Raw genomic sequence first — 24,076 nt, forward strand, 5'->3', positions numbered from 1 at the left:
TGAGTTGGAGGGGGGATTTGAAGCCAGCTCGACTGAGTGACTAATATTTTTTTTTTTTTTGCATTTATTTTTATTAGTTGGAGGCTAATTACTTTACAATATTGTAGTGGTTTTTGTCACACATTGACATGAATTAGCCATGGATTTACATGTATTCCCCATCCCGATCCCCTCTCCCATCTCCCTCTCCACCCGATCCCTCTGGGTCTTCCCAGTGCACCAGCCCTGAGCACTTGTCTCATGCATCCAGCCTGGTTGGTGGGAATGCAAACTAGTACAGCCACTATGGAGAACAGTGTAGAGATTTCTTAAAAAACGGGAAATAGAACTGCCATATTTTTCACTTTCACAACCTGGCTAGGAACCGCTACACTGGACTCCCAATGCCATGGGTCAGTGGGGAGCTAGGAGACGCAACTCCTCAGAAGAAATTGCAGTGAGAAGAGTCACATCAGGTTAGCGGGGCAGTGAGGATGGAGGCAGGGCCACAGTTTAGAAGGCCGTGGCAGTGGTGGGCCCCCGCCTGAGTACAGTTGTTTGGAAGCATGAAGAGACGCAGGTGGATTTGAAAGCTATGCAGGAGAAAAAATGGATGGGACTATTCTCTGAAGGTCCTTATTTTATCTCTACATGCCAAAGGAAGAGAGCTCTCCAGCAGTGGAAGCCTGATGGCTCCTTACTAAAGGAAGGCCGCCGGCTGACTGTCAGAATTGAACGCAAGTCCAGGAGGCTCACCTAAGGAGCAGCGGTGCTGTTCTGCAGTTGTGTTTGACTCTTTGCAACCCCGTGGACGCCAGACTTACCTGTCCTTCACTGTCTCCTGGAGTTTGCTCAAACCCATGTCCATTGAGTCGGTGATGCCATCCGACCATCTCATCCTCCATCGTCCCCTTCTCCTCTCGCCTTCAATCTTTCCCATCAGGGCCTTTTCAAATGAGTCAGTTCGTCCCATCAGGTGGCCAAAGTGTTGGAGCTTCAGCTTCAGCATCAGTCCTTCCAATGACTATTTGGGCTTCCCTGGTGGCTCAGACAGAAGAGAGTCCACCTGCAGTGCAAGAGACCAGAGTTCAATCCCTGGGTTGGGAAGATCCCCTGGTATGGCCACCCACTCCAGGAGCCGTGGCTACCCACTCCGAGAGAATGGCTACCCACTCCAGTATTCTTGCCTAGAGAATTCCACAGACAGAAGAGCCCGGCGGGCCGCAGTCCATGCGGTCACAGAGGTGGACATGACTGAGCGGCTGACAGGTCCGGAAAGGATGCTGAGGCCCGTGTTGAGCCCTGCGGAGGGTCTTTGGCGCCACCTGGTGAGCGTGATGGCCACGACGTCCTCCTGAATCTCCATGCTGAATATTTTTGTGTCCACCCTTCCAGCTTTAGGTCTTTCTTTCCTCCTCACCTCGGCTCTTGAAACATGAGCCTTCACTTCTCTGACCCAGAGACCCTTGTCTCCCTTTACAAGCTCTCAGCCTCCCTGGTTCTTTGACACCCCAGCTTCTTAGCGCTCATCCTCTGTAGTCAGCCCTTCTTGGTCATTTTCTCCAGAGTCCCTGCTTCAGCTTCCACGACACGCTGTTGTCCATCATGTTACCTCCCTTTCCCTCTTCTCCTTATTGGCACAGTATTTCTAAGCAATTTCCTCCATTCCTCTGGAGGCAACTCCCACTCATAAAGTCTATCTCTGTCTAGACCTTGTTCCAGAGTTCTAAGTCTGCTTCTCAACAGCCTCATAGCAATGTCCCATAGATACACATCCAGAAAAGATCCTGTCTTTTCCCCAAACGTATCTCTGTGAGTTACCCATTTATGTAAGAAGCACTTTGTACAGAAGTCCCTTGTTAATGTGCCAGACACTTAAAATCCCTTTAAAATGAAGTCGTGGACTGTCTGCCCTCTTAGCACAGTAGGCAGCGCATCAGTCTCATAATCTGAAGGTCCTAAAATGAAGTCCTGGGGGCAGAGGGGGGAAGGGATAGATTGAGAGTTTGGCATTAACAGGTACACACATGTTATATGTAAAATTGGGAATGACATGAACACACATGTTATATTTAAAATAGATAACCAGCCTTCCCTGGTGGTCCAGTGGTTAACAATCTGTTTTGCAATGCGGGGGACACGGGTTCGATCCCTGGTCCGGAAAGATCCTGCGTGCCGAGGGGCAGCTAGGCCCGTGCCCCACACCACTGAGCCCGTGCGTCCCAACAAGACAAACCTCCACTGTGAGAAGCCCGCACACGGTCACTGGAGCTGCCCCCAGTCGCGGTGACGCAAGGAAGCCCACGGGCAGCACCGAAGCCCCAGCACAGCCAGAAACAAAACAGAGAGCCAGAGACAGCCAGCAAGGACCTACCATAGCGCGGGGAACTGCCCAGTGTTCGGGAATAACCTGAGTGGGAGAAGGATTTGAAAAGGAGTAGACACGTGTATATGTATCATCGGATCCCTTTGCTCTACACCTACCTGAAAGTAACACAACGCTGTCAACCAACCGTCCTTCAATTAAAACAATTAAACATTTAAAAATAAAAGGAAGTCCTCCACTTCACTCTATATGGTGCAATGACCTGTATGGGAAAACAGTCTAGGAAAGAGTGGATGCATGTGTATGTGTAACTGACTCACTCTGCTATGCAGCAGAGACGAACACAACGTTGTACATCAACTACAAAAACACTCAGTCTTTAAAAAATCTGTAAATAAGATGAAGTCCTCACAATAATCCCACAGATTGATACGCATCACCCTTTTACAAATGAGGAAACTGAGGCTCAGAGCCATTCAGTAGCAATCCCGCAGCAGGTCAATAGCCGAGTCAGGGTCTCTAACGCACCGCACCCCCCCGGGACGCTTCAGCCAGAGGGAGCCTGGTAACTGGCCTGCGCCCCCCTCTCCGCTCAGCCATCGAGGCCTCCTGAGTTCCCTCTGTCACTTTCCCCTTTCGGTGCCCCCTCCAGCTGGACTCTCACAACTCTCTTTTTCCTAGGTCTTTTTTTTTGGCCCCGTGATTTGCAGTATCTCAGATCCCAGACCAGGGATGGAATCCCAGTCCTGGGCAGTGAGAGCGCCGAATTCTGACCGCTGGACCACCAGGGAAGTCCCCTCTTTCTAGTCTTCCAGTCTCAGTGCTACTGCTGCTGACTCCACCCCACGTGGGCCCCCACCCGCCCGCACTCTTGCTGCCAGGGGGATCACTGAGAAAAGAAATTCGGTCATGTTGCTTATTACCTCTAAGGTTTAAACTCCTTTGCAAGGCCTCTCTCCAGCCCTTGCTACATCCAGAAACTTATATCCCTCATCCACCCTTCTCTGAATCCTGTGCTCAACTCAGCCAAAGAGAGACCTTCCCAGATTCTCCCCAGCTTTTTACTGCCACCGGACCTTGGCATATGCTGTTCTCTCTGCCCAGAATATGCTCTTTCCACCATCAGCAAGTCCTACATAATCTCCAAAAGCAGCTTGTCACCTCCAGTATGAAGGTAATGCTGCCTGTCCGTCCCCCATGACACATCCCCACACACCTTCCAGGGGACCCTACTGAGCTTGCAGCCATGTCCAGACCCCTCCTTCACCCACTTCCCAAACCCCAGCAGCAGCATCGAGTTTTATGGCTCCTCACACGGTGTCCTCGCGGCTGTTCTCAGCAGCCTTTGAGGACTCTCCCAGTGAACCGACTGACCACTTCCTCTTTCAGTTCACACCTAGCTTCCTTCCTCCTTAATTTTGCCCCCTTGGACACGTTTCCCTTAGTTTCTTTGTGAAGTAGGAACTATATCTTATTCTTTAGATCTTTGACCTGCCCAGTGCCTGGGGAAAGACTTTAAGCATTAACAAACCATAGGGAACTTCCCTTGTGGTCCAGTAGCTAAGACTCTGAGCTGCCAATTCAGGGGACCCGGGTCTGACCCCAGGTCGGGGAGCTGGATCCCACATTCAGCAACTAAGTGTTCACACTTGGCAACTAAAGATCCCACATGCCACCATTAAGATCCAGCACAGTCAAATATATAAATATTAAAAAAATAATAATGGTGATGAGACCACCTTGATATCTGCATCCATCCCCATGCCCCAGCATAGATACCCAAACCGGTCTCACCGGCCCTGCCTTAGGGCTGGCAGGTGGGGAGCTGACGTTGGGGCGGGCTCGTCATTAAGGCTGTCATTAAGGGTAAAGGTAGGGCAGACAACCCTCCTGGGTTTGCCCAGGGTTGAGGAGTTATGCTGGACATGGGACTTATAGCAATAAAACTGAGAAAGTCCTCTGAGCAAAGTGGGACGGGTGATCACGTCAAGAATGGGAGACGTGATCTTCACTCGGAAGTGAAGGAGATGGAGCTGATGGACACCAGGCTGAACCACTGTCACGGTTCGTCCAAGGATGAAGGCTCGTCCCTTTCACACTCCATCTCCTGATGCACCTAGCATTCGACTCCCGATCGTTAGCGTCTGTTATACCCACTTCACAGAAGAGAAAACAGGTTCAGAGAGGCCTAAACCACTGGTTCCGTAGACCATGTCTTTCTGCTGGACATGCTGTCTTCAGGGTCCTTCAGCCGCCTCCTCCCCTGGTGCCTGCCTCCTCCCCTCCAGAACAGTAGACTCCCCTGGCGGGGTACCAGGCCAGTCACCTCCAGGGGGGCCTCACCTCAACCTAAGATGGCCAGGATAAGACTAGCTTCTTGTCAAAGTTAGAGGAACCCACCATCCTTGCCAAACTTCAACTATTTGTGTGTCCTTGTATAGCAAGTAAATGTTGATACGCAATAAGATATTTCTCATATGCGTTTGCCAGATGAGGACACTGATATTCTTGTCAAGTAAGCTAATGTTTGATTAGAAGTTAGAGGAGAAAAGGGATTTTTATCTCCAGTAATAAGATTTTTCTGCCGGGTGTTCATTTGAAAAACCAGTACTACTGAGATGCCGTCTATCAGCCATACTCACAGAATCATTGCTCTTATAATTTCTGATACTATGAGAACATAACACTGGCTAACCATTCTTCTCTTCTGCCCCTGCAATGGGCTTCCCCAGAAAGGTAGGTTGTAGAGACAGAGTTCCTCCCAAAATTGTTATTTCCTGTCTTCCTGACTAGATTTTGCTTTTCATTTATAGTTGCTACAGAAAAAAAGGAGACAGTTTCGTAATTTCTCTCATCCTTTTCTTCTCTTTCTTAAAACCAACCAACCAAACAAACAAAACAATGGTTTTCTAAGTCTGCTTGTATGTTTCTCAGTAACCCCAGGGAAAGAAAAGCGGACAAGTTACTAACAGGATGATAGTTGTAAGTGGTCAAAGCCTCGCGTCTCTATCGAGTGAAGCTTCCTGCTCTTTGGTGGGAAGTAGGGGTGGCTCTTCTCCTGGCTGCACGGCCACCACCACCTGTCCTTCTACGTTCTTGATTTGAGAGAGAGCAAGTGCTGTCCAACACGCCCCAGCCCGACACGCTCACACAGACACTTACATGCACGCACGCGCACGCCTCTCGGCGCCTATGCAGCACCTTCTGTCCTCGTACATAAGGAGTTCCCATAACTTAGCCCTGAGTCCCCTGAGGTCTGGTCAGCGGCTTCATGCTGATACTGGCCATGAACCTTTGCTTCTATGTCTACTTAAAATTCTGCATCCCATCCGGATCTGACCCCAACCACAATGACCCGACCCCCAGATATGCTGTTCTCAGCCTCTCAGCTGATCCCAGGATTAGGCTCTTCCATCACTGCCTTTGGTCTCACAAATAGACCCTGCCAAGCCCCACCGTGATTTAAGCCATGATTCGGCCAGGAAGAAAAATCGAATGAAATAAAGAACGACAAGCAACCGAGGCAGCAGCTGGGGGTCGAGAAGCAGGTTCAGAGAGCAACTCTATGCGTGGGAACAGCTGTTCTGCCTTGTTTCAGAGCAACGTGGAAAACCAAACAGAAAGGGCCTTGTTTCTGCCGAGCCTGGGCAAGCTGAGAGAGAAGGAGAAAACCAGGGAAAAGGAATCGACACTTAACTGAGACAGTGCTGTCAACCTCACTGTAGTGATCCCTCTAGTCCACAGAACATCCCTATTACATATGTTTTAGAGGAAATACTGACTTGATGTGTGTAAGATCATGGAACTGGTGAGACAGGGAAATGCTGATTTCCAAGTTTATATCCTTTCTTCTATGCCCATTGTTTCTGGTTATATTATAGATATAAGCAAAAAAGGAATTCAGAAATGAAAATTTGAAAAAAAATTCAGATATTGTTTACTCCACCAAACAGAATGGAAGAACAAGGCTGGAGATACACACACGCTGTCTGGCTATCTGTCTATCTACCATCTTCTGATGTATCAACATTTTTTAAATGTAGCTCCTGCTCAAGATTCCACCACGTGGGAGAAAATTAATTTTTTTTCACCAAGCCCAACTATACTGAGCTTCACAGAAGAAATACTAGGAAGTGTGAAGACACGAAAGAAGTGAAACAACTTGGTTTGGTTCCAACAGCGCAGGTGAGGGAATCCCCAGTGATGAGTTTTGCTGTGTGAAGAAGAACCAGGCTGAGTGGAAATTACTGACTTTGAGTGATATTCAGCCAGTGATGTCACTGACTAATATCTAAGTGATGACTATTTATACCCACCATCCCTCCTATCCATTCCTTCAGGCTTGACTTAGAGACTGGGAGCTTCATGAAGGAAGAAGGCTCCCAGGGAATAGGCGATGGATGTGAGGGGGTGAAGCTGTGACCAGATGGACAGGGTCCATGAGGGGAAAGAGTGGAGGTGTGCCCCTCTGAAATTTAAAAAACAAAATAAAATTATAGGCCGAGAATAAAAATTACATGAACTTTGTAAGATTATGGAAATTTTGCATATTTTTCTTCCTATTTTTATTAATCTTCTCTCTTTTCTGATTGGGATTGACAATAAAGATCTCAAACATGGATGAAACTACCAAATTGCAAATCATCTTGATATTTTCACAGTTGAACTTATTCTTGGTGTTCCTGAAATGCCTATAGGCAGTGTGATAGTAACTTTTGACTGCAGAGCATTTTTCCAAAGGAAAAAATGAGGAAGCAATTGTAGAGCTCCCGTGACAAAATGAGAGTGTGCTTTGAACCTGAAGGTGAAAAAGTTGCTGGAAGAAATGGTCAAACTTGATGTATGTATTTAACAACCAGGAAATGGAACCCCAGCAAGGCATTACATCTTCCTTGTTTATTTTAATTTTAAAAACAATAGATTAAAATTATTTATATTTAAATTACAAAATATCAATTATTATTGTTCAGCCCCTAAGTCGTGTCCAGCTCTTTGCGAGAGGAGTAGTTATTCAGTAAGTGGCAATTCAGTAACTCGTGCATTGAGGAATCCAAGGATCTCTCATTTCATTTCTTGCTATTTTCAAGAACAGCATGCAAACACACACACACTCCAAACACACACACTTTATGAAGCAAATCCCAAGTAAGAAAATCCAGAAAATGCACAAATACTTGACTACCTGTACATTGGTTTAACAACTATTAAGATTTTCCCATATTTATTGCAACTCTGCAAGTGTGTGTATCTACATCCACTTCAAAATAAAGACATCATGGCATTTTAACCTTTAAATACTTAAAGCTGTCTTGCTACATAACCACAGTAAAGTAATCATGCTGAACAAAGTTGAAAATAATTTCCTAATATCATTGATTATCCAGTCTATTTTCTCATTTATCTCAGAAGTATATCTTTATATCTGTATTCCCCCAAAAGTGTTGCCAAAAATCATCCTCTAAGTTTGATTGTAATGTCTCTGCAGTCTCTCTTAATCCCCCCTCCTCCACTTTTATATTATTTTTCAAGAGGTCAGGCCAGTTGCCTTATAGAATATCTCATAATCTGTTTGTGTGGTTGTTTTCTTCCTGGCTTCATTTGACTTATTCCTGTATCCATTGTATTTTCTGTAAACTAGAACTTTGAGCAAAAGGCTTTATTAGATTCAGATTAAAGATTTTTCACAGTAATTCTTCATAGGTGATGCTGTGTACTTTTCCTCTGATCAAGAAGCGTGTGATGACTGAGCTGTTGTCTCATTATTTACTGAAGTCAAGTTAGACCGGCGAGCTGAGGCAGTGGCTGCCAGATCTCTCTCCTCTATGAAGATACATTCTCCCTTCCATCAACAGCAAACAAGCTACAGGCACGACGCTTTGGCGTGATGGGACTCTCCCTTTTCCAGTCATCTATTTCCTAACATTTAGACACTTTCCCTGAATCAATTCACACATTAGGGTTACAAAATGCTTATTTAATCATTCTAGTATTTCCTAGCTGGCCGTCATCTGAAAGGAAGACATTTTCTCATCTAGTGAACCGTATAGTTCTTTCTGAAAAAATCAGGAAATCAGCTAGTTTCCTTTAAGTATCACTTATCTTTGTTAGGAATAGAATATCACCCCCAGTGGTCATAGAAAAGTTCTGTTGTTGTTGTTGCTTGCTTTATCTTTATTTTGATTATTATTAGGGACTTGTACATTTTTATCCATTCAGTGTGGTTACGTTGGTTATAGAAAAAATTTTTTTAAATCCCCAAATTGTCCCAAATTTGGCCAGTTGGAGCTACTTCAAGCTGGCTGCTCTTTTCTTTCATTTTTTATAAATATATTTTTGTTTTTTAAACATATTTATTTTTATTTTGCTTGCACTGGGTTTTCATGTGTCATGCAAGTGAGTTGGATGTGGGATCTTAGTTCCCCAACCAGGGATCGAACCTACATCCCCTACATTGGAAGGCAGATTCTTTACCACTGGACGACTAGAGAAGTCTCTACTCTTTTCTTTGGACGTGATTCCAGTAGTCTTTGAGTACTTTCTTGCTTTCTGAAACAAAATTGCTTTGCATATTCCCTAATCCAGGCCTGAAATAAGTCACTTCTCTAAGAAGCTCCAGTTCCTTTTATTGGGTGACGATATTAAGAAATCACAATCTGCGTTCTAGGAATGACCATCACTCCTGAAGGACCATTGCCTCCAGGTTCTATCACTTGCTAGAGCTAGAAAATACATATACTTGTAAATCATTAGTTTAAATTGGCCATTTCCAGTTCAAATTTAATATTAGTGTTTTAATTTAGCTACTTTTTTCTTTCTTTTTATACACTAAAAATCATGCTTCCCAAATACATCAGTCAGTCCTGCATTGCTTTATCCTATAATACATATAAACATAGTTTCAAAATAATAATACAATATTACTGCTAATGATGAAACTACTCAATGACCTTCAGTGTTTTTAGTAGTTCTTTTTGTCCTTAGAATATAGTCCAGTAGGAATATACAGTATTGTTTTCTAATAAGAGTTAAAATAATTCTTGTCTCTCTGGTTCAGTCATTTATGTTTGTTTTAAATTTTGGGGGTTTTGTTTCATGTTTATAAAAATTTAGAGTACTTATATATTTCCAAAGTCAGTATCCAGTTTTATCCCTGTTGCCTCAAATGCATTCCCTCTTTTCTTCCTTCCCCTCCCCATTTTTAACAATTTCTGGTTTATCCTTTCCGTGCGGGTTTTTGCAAACATCTCCCCTCTTTCTTACCCCAAGGGTAGCACATACTATATGCCTTCTTTTGTATTGATATCTTGCAATTTTTCCACTACATCCTAGGGATCCCTCCATAGCAGCTCTAAGAGATCTTCCTCATTCTTTTTAACAGCTTTATGCTTCTCCACTGCGTGGATGTACCGTAACTCTTTCATCTAGTACTTTCTTACTGGACTTGTTTCCAGTGTTTTGCTATTAGCAAACATGGCATGTCCTTTTTGAAAGGCAGAGTACTATAAACTAACAACTGCATATCTATGTTTGGCATTTCCTTACCCATATTAAAATATGCTTTAGAAGAAAAAGATTACTTACATTGATTTACATTACTAACATCCTTCAGAACATTTGAGTTTCATGAAGAATTTAGGAAACACCATGGTAGGTGCGCAGACTCACAGCTCTGACGGATACAAGTGTTTGGACTACTGCTTGGCGTGCTGTGCTCAATAAGTGAAAATCTTCCCTGGTGGCTCAGATGGTCAAGAGTTTGCCTGCAACGTTGGAGACATGGGTTTGATCCCTGGGTTGGGAAGATCCCCTGGAGGAGTGCAAGGCAACCTACTCCTGTATCCTTGCCTGGAGAATCCCCATGCACAGAGGAGCCTGGTGGGCTACAGTCCATGGGGTCGCAAAGTCAGACATGACAGAAACTAACCATACACGAAAGCTAATAGTGTTCAGAAAAGCAATAGTACTGTTAACAGCAGAAAGTTTTTACGTGTTTTCTTTGTCTGGGCATGTCATCAAGGAATCTGAGAGCTGAGTGGGCTGCATCTCACCCTTTGGTCAGTCATCTGATCAACACGTGTTGAGTAACTGCTGCGTTCCGGGCAGTATGGTGAGAACTTGTGCCCGGAGCCTGAGCACACGCTGCCGGCCTGAGGGAGGGGATGACGGACCACAGGGGGTCGGGCCAGGTGTCGGGAGTGGCACTGAGGATCCAGGGGTGAGGCAGCAGGAAGTTTCAGGGGGCGGAAATGCCAGGCGGTCTTCTCTTGGGAAGAGGAAGTTGACTCAAATTTGGAGCCTCCACTGGAGGTGGAATCAAACCACACGACACAGCCACATCACAGAGTTAGAGGCAATGGCCAGAGACGAGGGGAGGGGAGGGGAGGAGGGGGGAAGGGGCAGCTCCTCTGCGGGCCTGGCCACTTAGAAGAGGAAAGGAAGCCTGAGAGAGGCTCCATTCCGGGAGAAATGTCTGTCCACAGAGATAAACAGGTCACGTGGTTGAGAAGGGTGGAAATGGGTGGTTTATTTAGCAAAGCTCACCAGGAAAACCTCTGAACTTTTACCACGGGACTTGTGAATGGATGGCAAGTTGGAAGCATTGATGTTAAGGTCACAGGCAGGAGGATTCTAAGGCAAGGGAGTGTGGCTGTAACGTCATGAAAAAAGTACGACTGCAAGGAGGTTGGAGAGCCTTAGCCAGGAAGGAATTGAGAGTCTAAGTGAGAAAGAAAGTCTGAACAAGAGGATCTACATGAATGGTTGGCAGAAGTGCCATCTCTGCAGTAATTCCTAAACCTGGCCTGTTCTTCTAGCTGGATATAAGAAACAGAAAGTGCAAGTGATAGTCGCTCAGTCGTGTCAGACTCTGCGACCGCATAGACTGTAGGCTGTCAGGTTCCTCTGTCCATGGAATTCTCCAGGCAAGAATACCGGAGTGGTGGTAGTAGCCATTTTCTTCTCCAGGGATCTGCAAACCTGGGTCTCCTGCATTGCAGGCAGATTCTTCACAGCCTGAGCCACCAGAGAAGTCAAGGTCCAACACAAAAGACAAGGATGGTAAATCCTGACAAGGATGGCAAAAGGTGTTCCCAGGATGACAGCTGTCTCACTGAAGACACTAGTTCAGACTGAAGCCAACAGAAGATTCTGGGAGGTGTTTTTTGGGGGGAGGGGGGGTGGATCTTTGTTTTTCTTTGCCACGTCTTGTGGCTTGCAGGATCTTAGTTCTGGGGACAAGGATTGAACCTTGTCAGCAAAAGCGTGGATCAGGGGCGGTTCTGGAAGTTTTATCTGACAGTAAAATGGACAGAATAACTGAAGCAGCTGGTTGTATTTTGAGGAAACTTGTGATTCACTAATGCTAGGTACCAAGAAAACCAGGGAAGGAGAGTCAGGCGATCATCGATCCCAGGGAGACAAAAAACTGCCTAAGAAAGGGAGCTTGGCTGTGAACAGCCTTCACAAATTCATAATAACATAAACACTGAACACCAACCTGGTGAAAGTTACAATATAACTACATTAAAGGAAGGGGTGCGTGTGTGTGGTGTGAAGATGGAAAAAAAATTAGGTCTTCCTCTTCCATAGCAATAAGTAAAGAGAAAAGGCCTAAAGCTGAAAAATCAAGATGGAGCTAAACAAACATGCTATTTAGAGACAGAAGGTCAGTACCAACAGAATTAGTTAAAAACAGTTGAAAAGATAATAGCAAACGAAGCAACAGACAAAGGATTAATCTCAAAAATATACAAGCAACTCCTGAAGCTCAATTCCAGAAAAATAAATGACCCAATCAAAAAATGGGCCAAAGATCTAAACAGACATTTCTCCAAAGAAGACATACAGATGGCTAACAAACAAATGAAAAGATGCTCAACATCACTCATTATCAGAGAAATGCAAATCAAAACCACAATGAGGTACCATTACACGCCAGTCAGGATGGCTGCTATCCAAAAGTCTACAAGCAATAAATGCTGGAGAGGGTGTGGAGAAAAGGGAACCTTCTTACACTGTTGGAGGGAATGCAAACTAGTACAGCCACTATGGAGAACAGTGTGGAGATTCCTTAAAAAACTGGAAGTAGAACTGCCATATGACCCAGCAATACCACTTCTGGGCATACACACTGAGGAATCCAGATCTGAAAGAGACACGTGCACCCCAATGTTCATCGCAGCACTGTTTATAATAGCCAGGACATGGAAGCAACCTAGATGCCCATCAGCAGACGAATGGATAAGGAAGCTGTGGTACATATACACCATGGAATATTACTCAGCCGTTAAAAAGAATACATTTGAATCAGTTCTAATGAGATGGATGAAACTGGAGCCCATTATACAGAGTGAGGTAAGCCAGAAGGATAAACACCAATACAGTATACTAACGCATATATATGGAATTTAGAAAGATGGTAATGATAACCGTATATGTAAGACAGAAAAAGAGACACAGATGTATAGAACAGACTTTTGGACTCTGGGAGAAGGCGAGGGTGGGATGATCTGAGAGAATAGCATTGAAACATATATATTATCAAGTGTGAAACAGATCGCCAGCCCAGGTTGGATGCATGAAACAAGTGCTCAGGGCTGGTGCACTGGGATGACCCAGAGGGATGGGCTGGGGAGGGAGGTGGGAGGGGGATTCAGGATGGGAAACTCATGTAAATCCATGGCTGATTCATGTCAATGTATGGCAAAAACCACTACAATACTGTAAAATAATTAGCCTCCAACTAATACAAATAAATGAAAAAAAAAAAAAAACTAAAAAAAAAAAAAAAAAAAACAGTTGAAAAGGACTTCCCAGATGGTCCAGTGGTTGAGAATCTCCCTCAGTGTGGGGTATGTAGGTTGGATCCCTGGTCGGGGAATTAATATTCCACATTCCACAAAGGCCACAGCTACTGACCCAGTATACCACAACTGAGATCTGATGCAGCCAAATAAATAAAGAAGTAAAGAAATTTTTTTTTTTTAAGTTGAAAGTTTTCAACTCTGGGCTTCCCTCATATCTCAGTTGGTAAAGAATCCACCTGCAATGCAGGAGACCCCGGTTTGATTCCTGGGTCAGGAAGATCTGCTGGACAAGGGATAGGCTACCCGCTCCAGTATTCTTGGGCTTCCCTTGTGGCTCAGCTGGTAAAGAATCCACCAGCCATGTGGGAGACCTGGGTTTGATCCCTGGGTTGGGAAGATCCCCTGGAGAAGGGAACAGCTATCCGCTCCAGTATTCTGACCTGGAGAATTCCTTGGATTGTATAGCCCATGGGGTCACAAAGAGTGGGACACAAGTGAGCAACTTTCACTTTCAATCAGCTCTGGGGGCAAGGATAGAATCGGAAGGCAGACAGTGACTAGAACTTTTTCAAGCAAATCTGGTAGAACTATTGGACTCTAAACTATGGGGATAAACTTACTTTGTCAAAAATTAAAATCTTAAGAAAAAAACCCATCAGAAGAGGAGATGTGGAGGCAGCTGGTGCAGAATTCTGCAGAGAGAGTGGCTGAGAGGAGCTTGCAGGGTGGGGTGGGGTTACAGGACAGAAAGGAGACTTCCTGTTCTCAATATATGAAAGCGATGGTATTTTTATTACGTGTGGAGGGGAACCCTGCAAAGGGGGAGAGTTTGAAAATACAGAAAAGAAGTTGCCTATCTACTCTAAAAGAGATGGAAGTCAGATCAAAAATACATAGCAATTTTTCTTAAGAGACCAGAAGAGAAAGACTTTGAGACGAGAAAAAAAAAAAAAAAATGTGAGTGTAAGGGCAAACACATAAATCTAAAAGATTGGGAATTGCTACATATTCCTTCCAAATTGCTTCTAGTGACTTCTGGGTAATATAGGCATAGTGAAGAAAAGCACACTTCTGGCCAAAAAATGAAACAAAAAAAATTCAAGTACAGTTGATTTACTGTTTCTTTAACTACTGCTGTACAGAAACGTGCTTCAGCTACACACACACACACACATTTTTACATATTCTTTTCCACTATAGTTTTTCTCAGGATAGGGACTCTTGATCCCTATCAAAGGAGATCAAACCAGTCCATCCTAAAGGAAATCAGTCCTGGATCTTCATTGGAAGGACTGATGCTGAAGCTAAAACTCCAGTACTTTGGCCACCTGATGTGAAGGGCTGACTCATTAGAGAAGACCCTGATGCAGGGAAAGATTGAAGACGGGAGAAGAAGGGGACGACAGAGGATGAGATGGTTGGATGGCGTCACTGACTCGATGGACATGAGTTTGAGTAAGCTCCAGGAGATGGTGATGGACAGGGAGGCCTGGCATGCTGCAGTCCTTGGGGTTGCAGAGTCAGACACAACTGAGCAACTGAACAACAACAAAAATTGAGTATCACTCCTTGTGCCATGTCCATATATAAAAGCTCACATCTGCTGACCCCAGTCTCCCACTCCATCCTCCCCCAAACACATGCCCCCTTGGCAGCCACCTGTCTGTTCAAAAGAGGACAATTTTAACAACTTTATTAAGCATTAGGACAGGGAGCAGAAAAACACTTTTCCAAGGATGCATCAAGTTTTAAGTAGAAGATCAACAGAGATCAGGGCGCAATGGAGACAGACATCTCTCACGGTGTCTTCCGAGACCCTCTTCTTTCTCTGAGAACAACCCGACTCCTCACCCCAGAGGTGGGCGCCAGCCATTGCGTTTGTACCATGGGATCTGATCGCCTTGGGCTGGCATGGACACTTTCCCTAAGTTTGAGGAATCATTTGTTTTTTCAAAAACTTTAAATTGTGACTGAGAGACACAGTCTCCGTGGGGGGCTAGAGCCGAGGGGACATACACACACAGGACCCACAGAATCGACGGGTCGGCTGAAAAGGACAGTCAGTCCTCACCGAGAGAACACGGCTGACGCGCCCAGGAACCTAGAGAGCGGGGCTCCTGGCCAGAGAGGGCCGGGCGCTGGGCTCTGCGGCCTCTTCAGTTCTGAGTTCTGCCCGCTGCGGGCCTGACTCAAACCCACCCTTGGGTTCTGGGCACCACTCCAGCGTCTTTATGGTAAATACCCTCTCTTGTGTCTGTAATTATTCTAATAGAGTTTCCGTGACTGACGGGCAAACAAAAATCCTGCCTAGGACAACCCTCCCTCACTCCCACCCAAATCCTCTTCTGGCCTTTGATTTCCCACCTCACGCTCTCCCGGGAAGTCCATGGAGTCCCCATAATCTCTTGGTTTCTTTCTTTACCAGGACAAAACGCTCACAATTCCAAATCCTCTTTTGCCCCTACATACCTGTATTACACTCAGCTTCTTTCTTGGAAGAGGGCTGTGCCACCTGGCACGTGACAGCTTAGTTCCCCAACCAGGGATCAAACCCACATCCCCTGCGTTGGAAGGGCAGAGTCTTAACCACAAAACCACCAGGGAAGTCCCTTGCTCAACTTTTATGCCCTAACAGGCCCAGGTTTTCCAGAAAGTCTTCCCGAATCACTCAGACCTCAGGGATCCCCTTTCCAATGATCTCCGAGGGCACCAGCCAGTCTCCGTTCCCAGACCCCAGCCTGGGGCCAGAACAGCTTCATCAGCGCCATCTGGAGCATGTTCAAAATTACAGAGTCCCTGTCACCAATCTCTCCACCCCAGAGACACTCATTCAGTAGATCTGGGAGTAGCCTGTACTCTTCAAAAGGCTCCCAAGTGATTCTTCTGTGTATTCAGTTTGAAAACCACCAATCTGTACCACTCATTTGGTACCTGATAAAATAGCTCAGTTGGTAAAGAATCTGCCTGCAATGAAGGAGACCCCAGTTCGATTCCTGGGTTGGGAAAATCCACTGGAGAAGGGATAGACTACCCACTCCAGTATTCTTGGGCTTCCCTTGTGGCTCAGCTGGTAAAGAATCTGCCTGCAAAGTGGGAGACCCAGATTCAATCCCTGGGTTGGGAAGATTCCCTGGGGAAGGAAAGGCTACCCACTCCAGTATTCTTGCCTGGAGAATTCCATGAATTGTATAGTCCATGGGGTGGCAAAGAGACAGACACGATTGAATGACTTTCACTTCACTTCATAAACTACTTTGTAGAGTTAGCTATTGCTTTGGGTGTATTTTATGAATTTGTAGGGGAGAAAGTGGTCTCCCCGTCCTATTCCTTCGCTATCTTGGCTCCTCCCCTCCTTTGGGTGTATTTTAAATTTTGTTCACAGTAAACTAAAACCTTCTGCATGCATACTGTCGCTTCAGTTGTGTTCGACTCTTTGCGACCGTGTGGACCGTAACCTGCCAAGCTCCTCTGTCCATGAAATTCTCCAGGCAAGAACACTAGAGTGGATTGCCATGCCCTCCTCCAGGGAGTCTTCCGGAACCAGGGATTGAACCTGCATCTCTTATGTCTCCTGTATTATGCAGGCACGTTCTTTACCACTAGCGCCACCTGGGAAGCCCTAGGCCACAGATTTAGAGAGGATTCAGACGGATCTCTCCTAGATCTCCCTTCTCACAGCTGCCTTGAAAGGTGGTAGATCAGTACTCTCTACCCGCCTACCTGATGTGATGGACCTCAGACGGAGGATGTGGCCATTCTACCCAAGCCTTGGCTGCTATTTGTCATGCATGGAACGCTATCAAATGCCGGAAAAGGAGATGGCGTTCAGGCCACAGCTGGATAACAATGGCCTCTTCATGACGGTAAATCTGGGTAAGAGTGAAATTTCTGTGAATGTTCCCTCCCTGGCATCCTTCAGAACTGTCATCTGTTGGGGGAGTTACAAAGAACAGAATACTCTGCATCCCTTTGAGGGCAAATCTGAATTCAGGATATAAATTTCATGACGTCCGTGTGAAATGGTCCATTCACAAGTGACCCACAAGGGGCCCCACACTGATGAGTCAGATGGAACAGGACATAGCTAGATTGGCCCTTGAATGAATGCCAGTCCCCAGGAGCAGGTCATGCTCAATGGCCATCACCAGAAATCCCCTCTTCCAGACCCTAGAATCCTTTGCCCAGTCCCTTCAGTCATATCCGACTCTTTGTGACCCTATGGACTGTAGCCCACCAGGCTACTCTGTCCACAGGGATTCTCCAGGCAAGAATATTGAAGTGGGTTGTCATGCCCTTCTCCAGGGGATCTTCCCGATCCAGGGATCAAACCCACATCTCCTGTACTGCAGGCAGATTCTTTACTCACTGAGCCACCTGGAGGCCCCCTAGTGTCCCTTACCCCCTTAGAGAATTGGCTAAGGCCTGGGAAGATGGACACTGGGCAAACATTGTTTAAAAGTTTACTGCTGCTGGCCAGGGCTTTGGGTAGACCAATAAAGTGTATGTGTGTGTGTGTTGGGGCTGGGAAAGGGAGCTCGTTGGTTCCCCACAAGTCCCTGCCATACTCAGGGGGCCAAAAAGGAGGAGACTTCTAGGACAGGGGTTGATCCCATTCAAAGTCAGCATGATGAACTTGGTGGAGTCTGGCACTGAGCAGGCAAGGGCCGTCAGAAACTTGCCAGAAAGCTGAACGGTGTCTCACACTTGTTTCTCTCAGAAGGGCCATCACCTAAAGTAGCAAAAACCACATGGTCAAGGTTCAAGCTCACAATTCTGGCTCCTTCCTCTGCCCACCTCCCTCAAACCTGACCCCCTCGCTTCCCCTCTCCTCGTCCCTGCTCCCCTCCCTGAATCTCTCATCCTCCACCCCCATCCTGTGCAGAGTCCCCACCTTCCTCCCCCCAGACCCCCGGTGCACCTGGGGGCGCTGGACAGGCACGTGCCTGTGATGATGAGGGTGATGCCCACGAGGAAGCCCCCCAGGCCGAGGGCCAGGCCGAGGGCACAGACCAGAGTCCCTGTGGTGTCAGGCAGCGGGGCGGGCACCTGGGGCTCTGGGGGGAAAGGGAGGGTCAGGGGGTCCCGCAGAGGGACTCAGGGTGAAGGATGCACAGGTCTGAGGCGGGTGGCCGGGAGGGGGCTGCGTACCCCAGTGCTGAAAGAGCGGCTGGTCCAGGCCCCAGTGCTCCACCTTGCAGTCATAGAAGTCGTCCGCCAAGGGCACAAAGGTCAAGTAGTGGAACTTGCGGAACGAGTGGTCAGGCTGGGCGTAGAAGCCGGTCTGGGTCACGCCCTGGGTGACCGGCTGGCCGTTGCGCAGCCAGCTGACGTTGATGACCGGGGGGAAGATGTTGTCCACGATGCAGATGAGGACGTTGGGCTGGCCCAGCTGCACGCGAGACTTGGGCAGCACGGCCACTCTGGGGGGCACTAGGAGGAAGCAGGCCTTGAATCCCACAGGAACAGGCCTCCAGCTGGGGCCTCATCAGGGATGGATGGAGGGGTGCTTCCTGGTATTTGCCTTCTGAGAGCAGTGGATGCTCTGGGCTGGTGACACTGAGGCAGAAGCGGGGACAGAGGCACAGGAGACTGAAGGGGCGGAGTGGGGGGGCCCAGGGTGAGCCGTATCTGCCAGGTGGGAGGGGTCATTCCTAGAGGAAGAGGCTGTTAAAGGAATCTGAGGAGATCTAGAACCTCCTGGGAAAGAAAGGGGTTGAGAACAATAGTCTCAGATTTTGAGAGTGGGGCCGGGGAGCCGACAGAAGCCTGAGGGGTGGGGCAGAGGCTTCTCTGGACCTCCTCTGCTTGCTGGGAGCCTGGGGGGCGGGCAGGGGAAAGGCCCAGTACCATTGGGGGCTCTGGTGCGGTTGGAGCGCTCCACCAAGTCCTCCAGATGGGCTTTGATCTTCGCGATACTGAACAGCCCGTTCTGCGGGTCAAAGTAGGCGAAGTTGCCAAATTCAGGCAGACGCCACACAGCCTCCCTCTTCTTCAGGTCCACAGAGAACAGCTGTTCTCCATCGAAATCATAGGTGAACTGACCTGCACCGTCATAGGACTGGTAGAAGGCTGGTCCGTAGGAGCCTATGTGGTCAGCTGTGTTGGGTGAGTTCAGGGTCAGGGGGAGAAAAGAAAAGGTACCAGCTCTCATCCATCAGCTGTGATGGGCTGAGTCTCTGAGCTGTGCCCCATCAAGAGTCCTGTTCTGACACTGGGCTGCTCCCTGGGGGGCGGAGGAGTTGCTGAGGGTTGGAAGGGAGCGGATGGAGGGACTGGCCAGCACAGAGGCAAGGGTTCAGCCCTGCACACTGGGCTGGAAGAAGAGAGGCCACCCAAACTCAGGCTTGTGACCTCAGAGTTAAATCTTGACTCTGATTGCCGGTCCCAGTGGGGTCTTGTGAGATGAGAAGAGTAGGGGTGAGATGAGGAGAAACTAACTTACGTTAAGAGCACCCAGGGATGCAAGGATTCTTCAGTATATGCACATCAATCAGTGTGATACACCATATTAACAAATTGAAAGATAAAAACCATACGATCATCTCAATAGATGCAGAAAAAGCTTTTGACAAAATTCAGCACACATTTGTGACAAAAACTCTTCAAAATATGGGCACAGAAGGAACGTACCTCAACAGAGCAAAGGCCATATATGAAAAGTCCACAGCAAACATTATTCTCAATGGTGAAAAACTAAAAGCATTCCCCCTAAGGTCAGGAACAATGTGAGGGTGTCCTCTCTCACCACTAGTATTCAACATAGTTGTGGAAGTTCTAGTTACAGCAATTGGAGAAGAAAAAGAAATGAAAGGAATCCAGACCAGAAAAGAAGTAAAACTCTCACTGTTTGCAGATGACATAATACTATAGATGGGAAACCCAAAAGAAACTACTAGAACTAATCAGTGAATTCAGCAAAGTTGTGGGATACAAGATCAATACACAGAAATCAGTTGTATTTCTATATACTAACAATGAAAAAATCAGAAAGAGAAATTAAGGAATCAATCCCATTCACCATTCCAATAAAAAGAACAAAATATCGAGGAATAAACCTACCTAAGGAGACAAAAGAACTGTATATGGAAAATTATAAGACACTGATGAAAGAAATCAGAGATGGCGTAAACAGATGGAAAGATACTTCATGTTCCTGGGTAGGAAGACTCAATATTGTAAAAATGACTATACTACCAACTGCAATCTACAGATTCAATCCAATGCCTATCAAATGACCAATGGCATTTTTCACAGAACTAGAATAAAAAAAAAATCTCAAAATTTGTATAGAGACATAAAATACCCCAAACAGCCAAAGTACTCTCGAGAAAAAAGAATGAAGTTGGGAGAATCAATCTTTCTGACTTCAGACTATACTACAAAGGTACAGTCATCAAGACAGTATGGTACTGGCACAAAAACAGAAATATATACCAGGGGAACAACATAGAAAGCACAGAGAGAAAACCCACATACCTAACGTACCTTATTTTTGACAAAGGAGGGAAGAATATACAATGGGGCAAAGATAGCCTCTTCAATAAGTGGTGCTGGGAAAACTGGACAGCTACGTGCCAAAGAATAAAATTACAACACTTCCTAACACCATACACAAAGATAAACTCAAAATGGATTAAAAGCGTAAATGTAAGACCAGAAGCTATAAAACTCTTAGAGGAAAATATAGGCAGAACACTCAATGATATAAATCAAAGCAAGATCTTCCATGACCCACCTCCTAGAGTAATGGAAATGAAAATAAACAAGTGGGACCTAATTAAACATAAAAGCTTTTGCACAGCAAAGGAAACTACAAACAAGGTGAAAAGACAGCCCTCAGAATGGGAGAAAATAATAGCAAGTGAAACAACTGACAAATAATTAATTTCCAAAATATACAAGCAGCTCATACAACTCAATACCAGAAAAACAAACAACCCAATCAAAAAGTGGGGAAAAAAGACCTAAACAGACATTTATCCAAAGAAGACATGCAGATGGCCAACAAACACATGAAAAGATGCTCAACATCCCTCATTATTAGAGAATGCAAATCAAAACCACAATGAGATATCACCTCACCTCACACCAGTCAGAATGGCCATCATCAAAAAGTCTACAAGCAATAATTGCTGGAGAGGGTGTGGAGAAAAGGGAACACTCTTGCATTGTTGGTGGGAATGTAAATTGATACAGCCACTATGGAAGACAGTATGGAGATTCCTTTAAAAACTAGGAATAAAACCACCATATGACCCATCAATCCCACTCCAAGGCATATACCCTGAGAAAACCAAAATTGAAAAAGACACATATCCCAATGTTCATTGCAGCACTATTTACGATAGCTAGAACATGGACTTGACCTAGATGCCCATTGACAGATGAATGGATAAAGAAGTTGTGGTACATATACACATACACACAATGGAATATTGCTCAGCCATAAAAAGGTACACATGTGAGTCAGTTCTAAAGAGGTGGACCAACCTAGAGCCTCTTATACAGAGTGAAATAAGTCAGAAAGAAAAATATAAATATTGTATATTGACGCATGTATATGAACTCTAAGAAGATGGTACTGATAGCTTTATTTTCAGGGCAGCAATGGAGAAACAGAGAGAGTGGACCCATGAACACGGGGAGGAGGAGGGAGAGGGTGAGGTACAGGGAGAGGATGTCATGGAAACTTACAGTAGCATATGTAAAACACATGGCCAGTGGGGTTTGCTATATGACTCAGGGAACTCAGACACAGGCTCTGAGACAATCTAGAAGGGTGGGATGGGGAGGGAGGAGGGAGGGGGTTTCAGAAGGGAGGGGACATGGGTGTACCTATGGCTGGTTCTTGTTGATGTATGACAGAAAACCACAAAATTCTGTAAAACAATTATCCTTCAACTGAGCAACTGCACTGAACTGAATTATCCTTCAATTAAAAAAAAAAGAGCATCCATAGAACTGTGGGCACAGAGATGCACTGTAAGTGGGTGTGAGGGAAAACAGGAGATGGATGTCAAGAGTAAGAATCAAGATTTGTGACCCTGAGGCCAGAAGGATAGGAAAAGGCAGCCCAAGGTATTGCAGAGCGCAGTGGAAAAGGAATTCGAAGTTCAAAGTTCTGTCCCATCTCTTCTGCTCAGAGCATTATGATCAAATGTGTCTCTTAACATGAATGAGGCTCAGCTTTCTAGAAATTAGGGTTTAGGTGACTGTGGATAAGCTGGCTTGATAATCCTATGAAATAAATTGCACAGCAGTCATGAGAAACTAGTGCATGGTCAGCATGATACCAGGCCCCAAGGGACTACAGACAAACCAGCTGTGGACCCTGCAGACAAGAAGCTCATGAACAGAGCAGGATAAAGACATAAACATCTCTCTGTTGACCTGGTAAAAAAAAAAATATGGTACTAGAACTGGAGGTGAACGGGCACATTTCAAACCAGGAAGTTCTACAGAAATCAGGATGCTGGGACTTCCTTGGCAGTCCAGTGGTTAAGACTCCATGCTTCCAAAAAAAAAAAAAAAAAAAAAAAACAAAATTCCATGCTTCCAATGCAGGGGAGGCAGGTTTGATTCTTGGTCAGGGAACTAAGATCACACATGCTGTGCATCTTGGTCACAAAATTTTAAAAATATAAATTAAAAAAAAAAAGATGGCGTTCTTTGGTTGCACAGTGGATAAGAATCCACCGGCCAAAGCAGGGGACACGGGTTCGATCCCCGGTCTGGGGAAATTCCATGCCATGGAGCAGCTAAGCTGGCACACTGCAGCTGCCGAGCCCGGGCACCCTCGAGCCTGTGCTCCACAACAAGGGCGGCCGGGGCCCCGCAGCTAGAGAGCAGCCTGGCTCGCTGCAGCTAGAGAAAGCCTATGCACAGCAGTGAAGACCCAGCACAACCAAATGAAATAAATCAATAAAAGTTGTTTTAAAACCATCAGGACGCTGGGCAGCAAGATGGGGGTTTGGGTCTCAGAGAGGGGGCAGGAGACTTCCTTGGTGGTCCAGTGGTTAAGAATTCACCTTTCAGGGCAGGGGTTACAAGTTCGATCCCTGGCCAGGGGGGAGCTAAGAGCCTACATGCCTCACAGCCAAAAAACAAAAACATAGAACAGAAGCAATGTTATAACAAATTCAATGAAGACTTTAAAAATGGTCCACATTAAAAAAAATCTAAAAAATGAGAGGATGGAGGGAGGAACAGGAGGCACCAGAGCATGGCTGGTGTGGTTGAGCCTGTATTTTAGGTCCAGGACAGACCGGACAGAGGGGAGAGGGATGGGGAATCTCTTGGCAAGGAAGTCGCCATATTCAGCGGGGAGGAACCGCTCACACTCTGTACCATCTCAAGGGTAACCCCGCGCCGGTAATCTCCCCTCCTCACCCAGCGCCCTCAGCACTCACCCTTGATGGCCCCAACTTCCCGGGGGCTCAGGAGGGTCATCAAGGTGTGCAGTCCCAGGACCAGCCTCCCCCTGAGGACCATGGCCCTCTGGTGCTTTAACCAGATAAGTTCCGCTTGCTTGGTGTCGAGGGGTAAGGGAAGAAAGTGGAGGTAAAGAGGAAGAAAACAGATTCTGGGGTGGGGTGGGGAGCCCCCAGCTGTGTTCAGCCAATCAGGGAAATTCTCTCAGTTGGGGTAGCTGTTGCTGGGGGAAGATGCGGAGGAAAGCGCCTGGGTGAGAAGATGGAAGAGTTTAACTGGGCCCACGTGCCCCCCGCCCCAGGGAGGCTGGTCCACAGGAAAGTCAGGAGGGGTGGGAGGGGCTGAGACCCACACTCCTACATCCTCCAAGGGGGTACCCTCTGAAGGCAGAGAGAAGGCCATCTGAGCGCAAATCCTCTTTGATCCATGGGGTAGGGGCTCCTACCTATCTTGTAAGTTTTTGTGGACCAATTTGGAGTTGAAAAATAGAATAAATATGGGGGTTCCTTGGCGGCCCAGTGGTTAAGACTCCAAA

At 46.3% G+C, this 24,076-nt stretch overlaps 1 protein-coding gene across 3 annotated transcripts; it reads right to left on the reverse strand.

Moving 5' to 3' along the window:
* Positions 1-14,306: 14,306 nt before the first annotated feature.
* Positions 14,307-23,644, reverse strand: LOC136151274 (HLA class II histocompatibility antigen, DO alpha chain-like). Of its 3 annotated transcripts, XR_010660012.1 has the most exons (6): positions 23,520-23,644; positions 18,958-19,206; positions 18,259-18,540; positions 18,029-18,164; positions 16,831-17,839; positions 14,307-14,648 (listed from the first exon to the last, which is right to left on the reverse strand). XR_010660012.1 is itself a non-coding variant. In XM_065912224.1 (5 exons), the coding sequence occupies exons 1-5, from the start codon at positions 23,599-23,601 to the stop codon at positions 17,836-17,838; spliced, it is 753 nt and encodes a 250-aa protein (XP_065768296.1). In that variant the 5' UTR covers positions 23,602-23,644; the 3' UTR covers positions 14,690-17,835. The 3 variants fall into 3 exon arrangements, 2 of the variants coding, with proteins under 2 accessions (XP_065768296.1, XP_065768297.1); XM_065912224.1 differs by lacking the exon at positions 14,307-14,648 and having other exon boundaries at positions 14,690-17,839; XM_065912225.1 differs by lacking the exons at positions 14,307-14,648; positions 18,029-18,164 and having other exon boundaries at positions 14,690-17,839.
* Between the last annotated feature and the right edge of the window lie 432 nt (positions 23,645-24,076).

Source organism: Muntiacus reevesi, chromosome 20, assembly GCF_963930625.1.
Source record: "Muntiacus reevesi chromosome 20, mMunRee1.1, whole genome shotgun sequence".
NCBI lineage: Eukaryota > Metazoa > Chordata > Mammalia > Artiodactyla > Cervidae > Muntiacus > Muntiacus reevesi.

Bases quoted from the DNA above. Each gene is read 5' to 3' on its own strand.
- LOC136151274 (XM_065912224.1), bottom strand. From the start codon at position 23,601: ATGGTCCTCAGGGGGAGGCTGGTCCTGGGACTGCACACCTTGATGACC. The intron at 19,207-23,519 runs GTGAGTGCTGAG...CACCCAACACAG, and splicing joins GGAAGTTGGGGCCATCAAGG to CTGACCACATAGGCTCCTAC. The intron at 18,165-18,258 runs GTACGCAGCCCC...CTTTCCCCCCAG, and splicing joins GCCGCTCTTTCAGCACTGGG to AGCCCCAGGTGCCCGCCCCG.